Here is a 13,604-nt window from a genome sequence, read left to right on the forward strand (position 1 = left end):
CTCTGAGCTGTCAGCACAGAGCCAGACACAGGGCTCGAACTCCTCAACTGATGAGATCATGACCTGAGCCGAAGTCAGATGCTCAACTGAGTGAGCCACCCAGGCACCCCAGTCTTTTTGATATTAGCCATTCTAAATGGCTGAAGTGACATAAAGTGATGTATCCTTGTGGTTTTAATTTGTATTTCCCTAATGATTAGTGATGTTGATCTGTACACAAGTCTTTATTTGTGTTTCTAGTTACTATCTTAGGTCAGATACCAAGTTCTTAGGTCATAGAGAGTGGATATTTAAGGCTCTTACCTTGTTGCTGCCTCACTTTTAGAAAGGTGGTGGCAGTTTATATTTTTTAGAATGAGACATTTATAATTTTTACATCTCTGCTAATTTATAAGAGAAAACTGATGTATCTTTTAAGTGATGATGAAATTTTTCTATATTCGGATTTATGAAAAATATAATGTGTGACTTAGATGATTTCCACTTATCTGGGAGAAATTAAACATGAAAAGACAAATATGGAATGATTTAGAAAAATGGAAGTTTTGAAATATGTGTCCTTTTGGCATTTATTTCGCTTACCTGAACTTGTTTCAGGCTCTCAAACATTTTATTGTGGTACTATTGTGGTTATTGTATCTCCTAATATAGAATGTTCTTATTGAGATTGGACTTCTTACAGTATTGTAAAAAGTAATATTTTTCGCTTGATTTTGCTGTAGGTACAAACTCGTAGTGCTGATGAACCAATGACAACATTTGTTGTCTGCAATGAATGTGGAAATCGATGGAAGGTATGGCACTTTCTTATATTCATATTTTACCCATTTATAATAGATTTCTTCACATCGTTTTATTAGACTACCTAGCTATCTAGATATATATATACGCTCATGCTGTTCAGTGTTATGCAAGTCAATGACGAACTATTTGTAAAGGAATATACTATACTATACTCTTAGAAATTAAGAATGTTAATTTTCCTGCCTAAATATTGTTTTGGTGCAGGAATAACAGGATTGAATCTTAAATGTGCAATTACTGTGTCATAGTCCTGTGTATACTATATTCATTCAGTTGCTTCCACTGTTGTACTTCCAGAAAATCTGTACATGAGTATTACCTGTCCTCATGGATTTGTGATTCTGGGAAGATTACTTTACCTTGTTGAAATCCATTTGCCCGATGGTTTTAGTGTTTATTTTAAGAATTAACAGATGAGCACTGCCATGGTTTTGGTAGGCTTTTCACTGAGCCTTCTTATCACCTACATACTCCTGAATTAGCCCCACATGGGCAAGCTTATGTTTAAGTGATCCCTTCTTGAGTGATTTTTGTGAGCCACAGAAATGTAATTTAAACGTGAGGGAAGATTTACACATCACTTCTGAGACCAAATAGAGATAAGGATGTTCAGTTTGTTTGGTTGGAGAGCTCACCTGGTAGGAGTATAGTCTTTGGAGCTAAACAAGTTTTGAAGTCCTTTGTTGCTTGTCTTTTTAGTGTATTGTAGTTTTACGTCCTGTTAAGTGTAAGTAATATCTACATCATAGGCTGTGGTGAAGAGTACAGATAATATATTTAAAGTGCCTGATAATTGTTGGTATTCCAAAAATGCTGGTTGTATTTATTAGTTTTTGAGAAAGCTTGTTTGATGCTTTTTTTTTTTTAAAGCTATACTTAGCTTTAGACCTTTTGCTCTAATGCTTAAATTATTCCCGTAAGTTAAAGCATTTCCTGAAAATCAGAGGTGAATTAAAAGTAGACAGGTGGGAGTATTCTCCACAAATATGGTATAGGATTTGGGCCCTAGACATTATTTTAGGGGTTGAAGTTTTTACATTGGTTGAAGAGAGGGACATTCATTATTTTCAGTCCTGTTGAGCAAGTCTGGCTTTTCCAGATAGCTCTTCGGTTTACTTTGCATAATGGATGATGATGATGATGGTTACTATTACTGTGCACATTGCAGTTTGTTTTGAATACAGGCTGCGTGCAACATAGCTGTGACATAGTACCTGCTGGATTTTAGGAGAGTTCAATTTAGTGTAGAACGGTGATGCATAGATAGGGTGGCTTACTCTAGAAGTGTAAGTTTGAAATGAACTTTTGTTTTGGAATTATTTCTTTTAACCTAAAAACATTAAGAAGGGCACTTAATAAAAAATATTTTATACTATTTCTTCAGTTATATATTCCTACTGATTCTAAGTTGGAAAAGTCAAACACATAGGATAGGTGACTATTCATGTCTGAGAAATACAGCATCTTTTTCAAAAATGCCTCTTTCTTCAGCAGTGTAAGGTGTATACTGTGTTAAATGGGGGTGGGGTATACACTCCATTGTCTGTATTTAAGGGTCTCATGAAATACTTCTCTCTTTTTTTTTGGCAGTTCTGTTGAGTTGGAAGAAATGGCAAAATGCCTGGACCATTAAATGGATTTTCTAATTAGCTTTAAAACTAGGCCATCTAGTTTTCCTGCAAATCAGATTTTTAAAGTAACATACATCCCTTGGGTTAGTCTTGGTTTTTGACATAGCATTCCTTCCTTAAATGCCTTCTGTAGTATCAGATCATTAGGGAGACCACATAATAATTATATGGTATCTGTTTCAAAACATTTTTTTTTTTTCATTTTGGTAGTAAGTTGATATTAAACTTTTGGCAGTTTATTTTTACCTTTTTTTTTCCTTTTAAAAGGAAAACGTACCTTAACTTTTTTACAGTCCAAAACATACACTGTAGAAGTTATTCTTCTCAGTTAATACATAAATGGAAATTGCGTTTTTTCCCCATATTGGCACATACCTGCAAATAGCAAAGGAGAAGAAGAGGTAATATAAGCTTATCAGATGTGTGTGTATTCAGATAATACTTGACCAGCTTATCTAAATTGTACATAATATTTGAACTAGCCTATGAGATTGAACTTAATTATTATGTTCACAAGTCTGGGATAGTTAGATATTATTTTGCATTTGTAACTAACCGTGATAATCCTTTCTTGTAATTTCTTGTACATGTTTATGACTTGTTCTTCATAGATTTTACTTTTGGAAACATGACTTGACTTTGTTGAAATCAGTTTGGTTTTGTTGTTTATTTACCTGTTTGACTTTGTAGTGTATTTTGGTTTTGCGGAACACTGTTTTAGTTGAGTAGGTTTTTCAAAAATCCCAGCAAAGGCAAAGAATGAAATCTTCTGACCATTTTCCCCTCATAGGAAGACATACCTGGGAAGAAAATGTTAGTGTTTTAGTGCAGTCTAGTTACTGTAAACAGTTTATGACTTGATTTTGATTTGGAAATCTTTACTGACCAAGGATTAAGTTTAAGGACTATATATATAAATCATTAAAGCTGTGGTCTTTCCATATGGAGGTTGATAGAAAATACTTTTGTCCTGAGTCCAATTTTTCGACTCTTTTTCTGTCACACAATGAATGAGGTTGTTCAACAAACTGAATATATGGGCTGTAATGCAACTGGTTTTACAGTACAGATCTTAGAATTAAATTTTTTTTAAGTGCGTACCGTTTGTTTTGTTAGGAATAAGCAAAAATGATTTCCACGTAGATTCCTTAGGGTACACTTGCTCTAGCACATCTGAGAGGCCACTTTTACAAAGCCCCCATTTTTATCATGCTAAATCGATATTCTATCAGACTCCTGTAGAAAGACTTCAGTATATGCTTTGCACTCCCCTTTGCTCCCTTTTCCCACTTTTTAAATGCAAATCAATTTGATGTAACACAGAAGACAACATTAAAGGTCCATGTTGGGGCCCCATGTGTGAGCATTGACCCACTGGTACTGTCCTATCTCTACTTTGTCAGTTCTCAGATTAACCTTTATCACTTGAAAAATAAAGTGCATTTTTGGAAGAATAAAACTAAAATAGTACCACTTTTAAATTAAGTGATCCATTTTTAAATTTGTAATCCAATAAAGTTTCTTGTTATTAAACATGTATCACATTTTGTCATTTTATTTAGACATGGACACTTGCTCTACCTTTGGTTTCAAAATTTCTCTCCCGATTCCTAAAGTGTTTTTAAAGGATGGTTTTAATTAAGTGATGCCTGCCCAGTTTTAAGTGAAAACTAGTGTTGAGCTGTAGTACAGAGCATGCTTTTCTCTTCTCTTTTCCTGGATTCCTGGGGAGGGAGGCAGGATTGGTTCCAAGTAGAGCCTGCAAGCATAGGCCGTGTGTGCACTTAGCGTGATCTGAGAGACCGAGACTAGTGAAAAATACTAGCCAGTTGTGAAGCCATAGGAAGGAAATGTTATCACAGGTAATACTCAATAATATTTATTTCCAGGACAAAGTAATTGTGTTAAATGAATACACATAAGAGTTAAATTAGACCTATGTGGTAGGAATTAATGAAGAACCATCCTAGGAAGGCAGAAAATAACCACCTTGGTTTTCTTGCTCAGAGGTGATTATAAGCATTGGTTACCCAGTATTGCTAAGCCATGGCAAAAGTTCTGAAACATTTATGTACACCCAAACATCGAAATCCGTTTATATCTTAAAAATGGGAAAATAAGTTTAAAGTACTAAGATAGCAAAAGAAATAACAGACTATACTTTGAATTCTTATAGGTGCACAGTGATCGTCCTTAGAGGTCAAAGTTTAAATTGAGGGTTTGAATTTACTTCTCAAAATAAAAACTACAGTTAAAAATGTTGGGCTTTAAAGAGTTTTAATCTTAACTCTCCTCCTTCCGTACCATCCCCCCCTCCCCACACACACTCATTTAGCTGTAGAAAATTAGCCCTTTAAGAAGAGATATCCCACTGGGAACTGTGATGTGAATAATCACTGGCATAAAAATCCACATATTTTTGTCAGTTTCAAAACTAAGAAAAGTACCAACATCGAAGATGCTGCTTCACAGTGAATAGTCGGGCTCTGTGCCAACAGCTCGGAGCCTGGAGCCTGCTTCAAAATCCGGGTCTCCCTTCTGTCCCTGCCCTTTGCCTTCTCTGTCAAAAATAAATAAGTAAACATTAAAAAAAAAGAACACAGTTACTGGTTGACAAGTTCCTAGGTAATAATGGAAACATTATGTTGGAGAAAGGTGAAGTCAGTTGAAGTCAGTCAAAAGTAGTAAGAGCTGTGTATTGGAAAAATCTCATGTGGCTGTCCTAGATAACCAACAGCTGTGACTTATGAAGAAAGCTTCTATGAGACACTTGTTCCCTGCTGTATCTTTAACACCTAGAATACTTGTCACATAGTAGATGCTCATGTGATAGTTTTTCTTGGTTATATTTGTGTATTCCATTTGTTCTTGACCACATAGGAGCTGAGATGTAAAGTATGTTCCACATGTTGAGGACCCGTGGAAGCTGGTTAGATAACCACCGGTTGGCAGTGTTTTGGACTCCCGACCGACTGACTGATTGATTGCGAGAGCAAGTGGGCGAGGGGCAGAGAGAGGGAGACTGAGGATCTGAAGCCAGCTCTGCTGAAGGCAGTGAGCCTGACGGTGAACCGCAAGATCGTGACCTGAGCCGAAGTCAGATGCTTAACCGACTGAGCCACCCAGGCACCCCTAGACTCCCAGCTTTAATTTTTTTTTTTTTTTTTAATGTTTAGTTTTGAGAGAGACAGACACAGAATGCAAGTGGGTTAGGGGCAGAGAGAGGGAGACACAGAATCTGAAGCAGGCTCCAGGCTCCAAGCTGTCAGCACAGAGCCCGACGCGGGGGTCGAACTCACGAGCTGTGCTGTAAGATCATGACCTGAACCGAAGTCGGATGCCCAACCGACAGCCACCCAGGCGCCCCTAGACTCCCAACTTTAAAGGAAGAAATGTAATGAGTCAGAGTCTTGGGAGTTCTCTTTTGGTACCTTAATCCTGCAAAGTGATGCAACAGTTTTATCATTAATGGAAACCAGCTTTTTTCAAATTGACTTGTGTACTCTGTACTTGTTTACCCAACTGGTGGATGGAAAATGAAAGCACAGGTGACTACCTCAAATGACTTGCTCTGATTCCTCTCCCTGGGTGCTATAAAAAGACAGCCAATTAGTATTATTACTTTTTCCTTTAATGGCCTTGGCTACAAAGATAGCAACATTTGATATGTGATCTGCCGTATGGTCAGTTAAATCAGCCCAAGCGTTTCCAAAATTGGAGAACTGAGCTACTTTGAAATAAAAAGGTTCCTTTTTTTTTTTTAAACCCTTAAACGTGGTTTACGGCATATATCCAAATCATTTTTATAATCCATTTGAAGGTATAGCTGATGTAAAATAAAAAAGCAGGAACCGTGAGAGGCCTGGAATGGAATGCCCTAGCTACCCCTGTCGTCTTTTTGGCACTAGTGCCCAAACATCTTGTCCGAGCCACTTAGCCTTCTTCCTTCCGTGTGACCCTGGGGGTCGGCCGCAGTGTTCCCCTCCATTCCACACTCCTTCCCTGAGCCTGCTGTCTGAAAGATGAGAGAAACACTTTCTACTGGGATAGCTAAACGGGCAGGAACTGCGCCTAGGGCTTCGCTCTGCCATTTTGCCTACGATATGCACAGGGTCTCTGTGTGATGAAACCGAGGGGAGTTGAGATGGAGAGACGGTGTGGAGAACACTGTGTGTCTGGATCCAATCCCGGGGAAGCAGGAACTACCCTGGACTTCTCCTCAGGGAAGCCATTCAATTTCCTTTGTGTTTTAGCCAGTTTGATCTGCATTTCTCTAACAAGCAACTGAACAAAAGTTTTTTGGGCGCCTGGGTGGCTCAGTGGGTTAAGTGTCCGACCCTTGATCTCAGCTCAGGTCATGATCTCACAGGTTTAAAGTTTAACTTCTCAGCTAATGGATATGTATATTCAGAATGATAGATATTTCCAGATTGCTTTCCAAAAAGTCAAACTAGTTTACCTACCTGTCAACAGGATAGAAAGGCCCATTTCCTGACACGTTTGCTAATAGTGGATCCTAGCAAACCTTTGGTTTTGGCAAATCTAGAGGGGAAATAGTAACCACCATCCTCTCGTTTGAATATGACTTTGAATTCGGTTTAATCTTTTTGTCTTTATGACCATCGTTTTTAATCTTTTTAAATAATTTGTTAACGTTTATTTATTATTGATAGAAAGAGACAGAGCGTGAGCAGGGGAGGGGCAGAGAGAGAGGGAGACACAGAACCCGAAGCAGGCTCCGGGCTCCGAGCTGTCAGCACAGAGCCCGACGCGGGGCTTGAACTCACAAACCGTGAGATCACGACCTGAGCCGAAGTCAGACGCTTAACCGACTGAGCCACCCAGGCGCCCCTATAATGTTCTTTTTTTAAAAAGCTCTTATCTTTAAACCGTCCCGGAATTTTTATTTATTTATCAGTTTTTTCCAAATGGAGCGCCATCCACCCCAACAAACTCTTCAAAGTTTACTTAAGAATATTCAAAAACCTTGGAATTGCATTGAATTTGAAGGATACTTTCGGAGTGGCTTCCGGATTCTTTCGTATACATAGATGTCACTACCCATTTACTCACTGGATTAGTAGGTAGTAGTCGTGAGTTCCATAGCCACATGGGCTGTGATGATCTCTTTCTGAGATGTGACACATTGTGAAACAAATTTGGAATGGAATGTTTGTTTTTTCTTAATTATGGGAAATTCTGTTTTCATGGTATAACTCTCCAGTTCTACAAACATTTATCAAATACTGTTCCTAGATTATATATATAATGAGCGATAAGGTTTATTTCCAATGCCACTGGAGCTTTCGGTCTAATGGGACAGATTGGTAATCATAATTTGTAAACTCAGGTAAGTATCCATATAGGAAAATCCTGGAATCCTAAAGAATGGCACCCAGCACAATGGAAGTATGAATCAGGAGGTCAGGTAAGGCTTCTTGGAGTCAGTCGTGTGTGGGTAAATCTTAAAGGAATGACTGGAGTTAGCTGACTGAAGGGTGGCGTTGTAGAGAGGGGTGCGGGTAGCAGAGAGTATGAACGGTATGAGTGGTTATGAAGGTAAGAAGTGCCTTGTCTATAAGCATATATTCTAGGATCTAAACCTGTGTGGGGTTGGCTAGGGAGCCGTAGCCCGACTATAGAGGCCCTTGCTTGTACGCTGTAATGAGAATTTGGTATTTGTACTCTGGGCAATCCGGAGTTCCTAAAGATTCTAAGGAGTAGAGGGAGGATGTTGGGCAGATTTGCGTGTAAGAAACATGTGGCATTTTGGAAGGTGGATTTGAAAGGCTGAGATTGGGGCAGGGAGACCAGTTAGGGGGCTCTTGGCAATGATGATGGCAGGTGTGAGATCAAGGGGATGGGAAGAAGGAAGAAGAGACACACGAGAAATATTGAGTAAAGATGAGCCGGGCTTGGCGATTGTGTTTGCGAGGAGAAAGCAGGGAAAAGTTAGCACCCGGATAGGAGCGTAGGTGACTGGCTGGGTGATTGGGGAGGGGCTTGGAGGTGGGGGGCCAGTGGGATGAGAAGTCAGAATCTGGATGAGTTTCACTCCTCTGGGATATACGAGGGGAGGTGTCCGGCCGGCAGCTGATTGTGACGTGCTGGAGGAAATCTACACCGGGTCCTAATTTGGGAGCCATGAGCATGTTGGCAGTAATTGAAACAATGAGAAAGGGGTAGAAGACCCGGGGGACCCCTACAGATTAGTAAGGAAAGTAGTAAGCCAGAGCCTAAACCTCACATGTAACCCTTCTTATTTAATCGGACGTTCCCAAATACCGACATGTGAAAAAAAAAGAGATAAAACTCTTGTGCTTTATTTTTTTAGAGTGAAAATGCCCATATTTCTTCGAATAATAAAAACGGAAATATGCTTATTTGAAAGTTTTGTTACGAACGCGACTAAGCTGTGAGTTAAAAGTCCATTCTTTAGGCTGGCAGATTGCGATGATAAAACAGTGACTTGTCAACAAAAATTTTCTAAACACTACTTCCCTTACGGAACAGGAGACCGACCCACCTAAGAGCACAGTTCCTTACATTAACTGGTATAGATACACATGCACCTATATGTATCTGCATACGCGTCTTCTGAGAGCGCCATACCGTCCTTATGAGTAGTGGTGACACATCTTGGTCAGATGGGAACTGGGGTCTGATAATGGCACTGATAAGCAAAACATTCAAGACAGCCCGACGGAAGGAAGGAGTAGCTAAGAAACACTTGAATGCCTTTTCTTTGGGAGGAAAGTCATCAGATACTGAACTCAGACAAAACGAAAGCAGTCCTGTTTGCTCCAGTGGACGTACATGCCCCAGGCAGTATAGTCTTCTAGTATATCCTTCGCCATTCGCGACATGCGACTGTTACTGTGAATGTAAACATACTATCTTTTTCTAAGGCGGCCGTACCCGTCGTTTTCCAAAAGTGTCACTAACGGTGGCTGCAACTGACATTCTGAATACATAGCCTTCTGTAGAAGGAAGCATCTGTTATTAAAATAGCCCGCGGATGACTCTAGCAAGAAGATACTACTGTCTCTAAGTTCCCTGTACTAGACATAGTCCATGAGTTCTTTTACTATTTTATTAATAATAAATACATTTGATAACATCCTATGCTTCGACTGATTTCTCCGATAAGGACTGAAGCAAATCTTTATAGAGGGCAGAGTTCATGAACCGGGGATACGAGTCTCTGTGCATTAAGGTGTAGATCTGAAGTTGGGCGTCATCGAATATGTGTTGGGAGGGCTCTCCCATGTTCCTGTTGATGACTTCTCTTACGCGGGAGTCCAAGCTGACCTGCCAATCGAAACAAGTAAGAGTTGTGTTAGATCTGTTTCTCTCCGGAGACCCATCCCAAACTCCCGTGGCTTTTTTTTTTTTTTTTTTTTTTAAATCCCAAACCAAACAAAGTTATCCGAAAATCTAAATTGCTGAAAGAGAAACGGAACACATAGTGAACAGGGGTTCTCTACCTTCAGCGGCATCAGAAGCCACTTGTTAAACAGATTGCGGGGCCCCACCTGCAGAGTGGCTGATTCGGTAGGTGTGGGGAAGGCGTGACGATGTGTATTTCTCACAAGTAATGCTAGTGGGGATCGCGATGCTTCAGAAAACCCCAACCTTGTCTTCCTTATTTATTTATTTATTATTTATTAAATTATTTTGAGTTCATTTATTTTGAAGGAGAGAGAGAGAGAGAGAGCACACGCATAAGATGGGGAGGGGAAGAGAGAAGGAAAGACAGAATCCAAGAAGGCTGTGCCATCAGCACAGAGCCCCACGTGGGGCTCGAACCCACACACTATGAGATCAAGAGTCAGATGTTCAACCAACTGCGCCATCCAGATACCCCCGTTTTCCTTCTTTAAAATGTACAATGTCCTTGGAAGAAAAAAGCATGCACAAACTTATCCCTTGCTAATTTCTTAACACCATTAGGGCTAAAACCTGGAGGTCCCAGGCTGTAGCCAGCTAAGAACACAGTCACAGATTTCCAGGAATGTCCGGGCCGGCTGCCGTATGGAAGCTAACTCAGAGCCCTGTGCGAGGGTTAAAAGCGCACAGGGCCTGTGTTTAAACCCCAGCTATGCCACCGCTTAGTTTGGGGGCTTAGGCAAAGTAAACCGTGCCCTAGCGAACTCCTCCACAAAGGGGATGATGATGACGGTAGCTGGGGGGTGGGGGGATTTAATGAGAATTTATTTAAAGTGCGTGGAATTCAGGAAGTCCTTAGGAGATGTCGGCTCCTTCTCTGATGTCTGCCTCGTCCTAGAGAAGGCTGTCTCCCAGACCAGAGCAAGCCGCTGGGCTCAGACTTTCCCCAGGCTGCAGAACTGAACGCACACATCTTCCCTGCTGCGTGAAGAACCTTTACTGGCCCCTGGCCCCCAAGCTTATTCCTGCGGCAGCCCTCAGCACGAGGCAGTCCTCTCGCAGAAGCTTCCCGAGTGTCAGGCCCGGGGGGCCCAGGGGCACGGCTCCTGCCGAAGGAGGGGCTTGATACATATCACTGGCTGGAAGGAAGAAGAGATCATCTGCTCTTGTTGGAGAATTAAACCGAAGTACTACGGAAACCACTGGGGACATTCTAGCTCACACACAGATGCGGCACACGGAATTACTTCGTTCTCTGCGGCCTCCGCACGAAGAAGGTCTCTGGGAGCGTCCGCTCGGGATGACGGAACGGACACAGGCGGTTGCTTCGTGAAGGGGCCACCCAGGGTGTGACGACTCTGCCAGGTGCTGTGTTGGGGCTCTGCACCTGTCCTCCCGTGTAATCCTCCCAAACGAACAGGGACATGGTGATGTCCCCTTTGTACAGATGAGGAAACAGACGCCCAGAGAGGTGCGGAAATATACCGAAGGTTACGGAGCCACTAAACGAGAGAACCAGGGTTCAAACCCAAGTGCATCTGACCCCAAAATCTAAGCTCTCAAAAATGTCGATGCTGTTATATTTCAAGTAATAGATGCCTACTTTGGGGAAGAAAGGGTCACCTTTTCATATCCTTTTTTGCTTCACACGTTTGCTAACAAGTGTTTCGGTTCTTTGATGCTTTAAAAGTCAGTGATGACAAATCGCATCTCAAAAAAAGGAAGCAAAATCATGACTAAATAAGAATGTGTAGAAGCCATATATTGAAGGACGAAAATTCTCTTGCTTTTGTTAACCCAAACTGGAAATGACTTTTCTGAACTCTACATTCATACGTCTGTCAGCGGAGTAGCTCCAATGTAAAAACACAAACTTAAGCAAAGTGGAGCCCCACTGTCTTTCTCCCAGGCATGATCCCCGTCCTGTCTGCCCAGTTTCCATGAACTACGCCGCCGTCCAGCCCGCCCAGACATGTGGGAATCGTCCAGACGCTGGGATTCACCTCAAATGAAAGCCCGCCTCTCTGGTTTCCCTCCAGCTGACCCCACTATGGCTCATCGTGTCCTGTCTGCAGTAATCAGTCTGGTAGCTTCCCCCGCCTCTCGTCTCCTCCTAATCCACTGTGCAGCTACACTGGTCTTTTGAAAATCCAAATTCGACGATGTTGCCAGGCTAACATCCGAGGGCTTCCCAAGATGACCGTCAGAAAACCTCAGCATGGCCCCCAAACGCTTCGATGCTCTTAGACCGCCCCCTTTCCTGAACTCTCTTCCTGCTGTCTACCAGCAGCCCTAGTGGTTTGGGAGACGTGTCACGGTCAGGGTGCCAAACTACTGACGTTCTCACAGTTCACGGGACTGCATGCTTTTACCCTTGGCACATCGAGTCCCGTCCTCTGGGATGTCTTCATCCCGTTGTGTTTCTGGTCATTTCCTTTTCACATCCTTAGTTCGTCCATGGCATCTCCTAGTTCCTGTGCCTCATTCCTGGCCCACCCCCCCGTTGATGGCTCACTCCGCCGGCCCATGTGGCACACCAGGGACTCCATGTCTGTCTGCCCCCTTGACCGAGCTCCTTGACAGGAGAGGCCCTGGTTTATTGACTTGATATTCTTAGGGGCACGTAGGAGGAAAGAATGGGTGATTTTACAATTAGAGCTACAAGATACTAGGTTTTGAGATCAACCTGACCCCCTAGATTTTAGCTTTGGAGGAACAAAAACGGGGGATGGAAACTTGATTGATTTCACTCATCTGATTTCTCTGCTATAAGGAAAGGACCCCCTAGGGAAAACCTACGCGGCTTCCGTATCCTATCAGTGATGCTATTTCTATTAAAATAAAAATACCTGTGAAAAAGATTTTGCTCAGAGTAAGGGGATACTTTTCTTTAAAGAAATGCTTACAGGGTAGAATAGTTTTAAGCGGTGTTTACAATAAAATGCACAGACTCCCCCTCCTGGAGAATCTGAGGAAAGTCATGAATGCTTTTTTTCCCAGAAAAAGGCACAGCGTTTCGGGGGCACTCAGAGCCCGCTTGTGAGACCACAGTCAAAGGCACCCGAATGCCACGAGTCTGGGTGCAGTGTGTTCTCTATTCTGGAGTAACTGTAACCGTGTCAGGTGACCAGACCCTGAGGGGGTTCATTTGACCAACGGCCTCCTGGGAGGAAACCTCTGGAGTAGGGTACGTACCTCTTTCGGAGAAAGAATGGAAATGTAGTCTTCGTAGATTGTCCTTGCTTTCTCTTCGATAACGGTCTTATTAGCTTCCTTTTTCAGCTCCTCACACGCCATCCAGAAAAGCATATTTTCTTCACTGAATTCTGTTCGGAGGAACTCCCGGAAGGCATTCCTTCCCGCCGGGGTAAGCATTACCTTGTCGAACGACTGAGCCCAGGCGCTGACTTCTTCCAGAGTGGGGCTTGGGCTTTGGTGGAGACAGAAAGAGAAGGGCCAGGGGGACCGCGGTTACTGGTCTTCGCAATTCGTCACCAGAAACGCACCTTTTCCCCAACCGAGAATGGAAATGGGCGCCTAGGAAGAGCGCGCGAGCTGTTCCCATTTCCTGGCAAAAACACGTGCGTGTGAAGTTGTTCTCGCCGGAGGGCATGGCCACTGCCGAACTGCCGGGAAACCAGTCGCTAGGATCGCTGCTGAGAACGCGTGCGTTGGCACCTACAGGAGTCCCGGCAAAGCTTTAAAATTGTTAACAGTGAAGAAAAATCCTGGAAGCAGCTGACCAGAACTCTCCAGTCCCCCGCGACAGGACTAAGGCAG

The 13,604-nt window shown here is 42.4% G+C and overlaps 2 protein-coding genes across 7 annotated transcripts in view; one reads left to right on the forward strand and one right to left on the reverse strand.

Annotated features, from left to right (window-relative positions):
* The window catches only part of TCEA1 (transcription elongation factor A1), a 47,383-nt gene extending 43,409 nt beyond the window's left edge, over positions 1-3,974 (forward strand). The window contains exons 9-10 of the mRNA XM_040487796.1: positions 723-794; positions 2,395-3,974. Coding sequence (XP_040343730.1) covers positions 723-794; positions 2,395-2,403 — 81 coding nt within the window. The 3' untranslated portion in view covers positions 2,404-3,974. The remainder of the gene's footprint in view (positions 1-722; positions 795-2,394) is intronic.
* A 4,762-nt stretch (positions 3,975-8,736) lies between these two features.
* Positions 8,737-13,604, reverse strand: part of RGS20 (regulator of G protein signaling 20) — an 84,962-nt gene continuing 80,094 nt past the window's right edge. For all 6 annotated transcript variants that reach the window (XM_040487790.1, XM_040487791.1, XM_040487792.1 and 3 more), the window contains 2 exons: positions 13,020-13,254; positions 8,737-9,746 (listed from right to left, as the gene is read on the reverse strand). In XM_040487790.1, the coding sequence (XP_040343724.1) occupies positions 9,558-9,746; positions 13,020-13,254 (424 nt within the window). In that variant the 3' untranslated portion in view covers positions 8,737-9,557. The remainder of the gene's footprint in view (positions 9,747-13,019; positions 13,255-13,604) is intronic.

This window comes from Herpailurus yagouaroundi, unplaced genomic scaffold, assembly GCF_014898765.1.
Source record: "Herpailurus yagouaroundi ecotype Mexico unplaced genomic scaffold, PumYag 165, whole genome shotgun sequence".
Taxonomy (NCBI): Eukaryota; Metazoa; Chordata; class Mammalia; order Carnivora; family Felidae; genus Herpailurus; species Herpailurus yagouaroundi.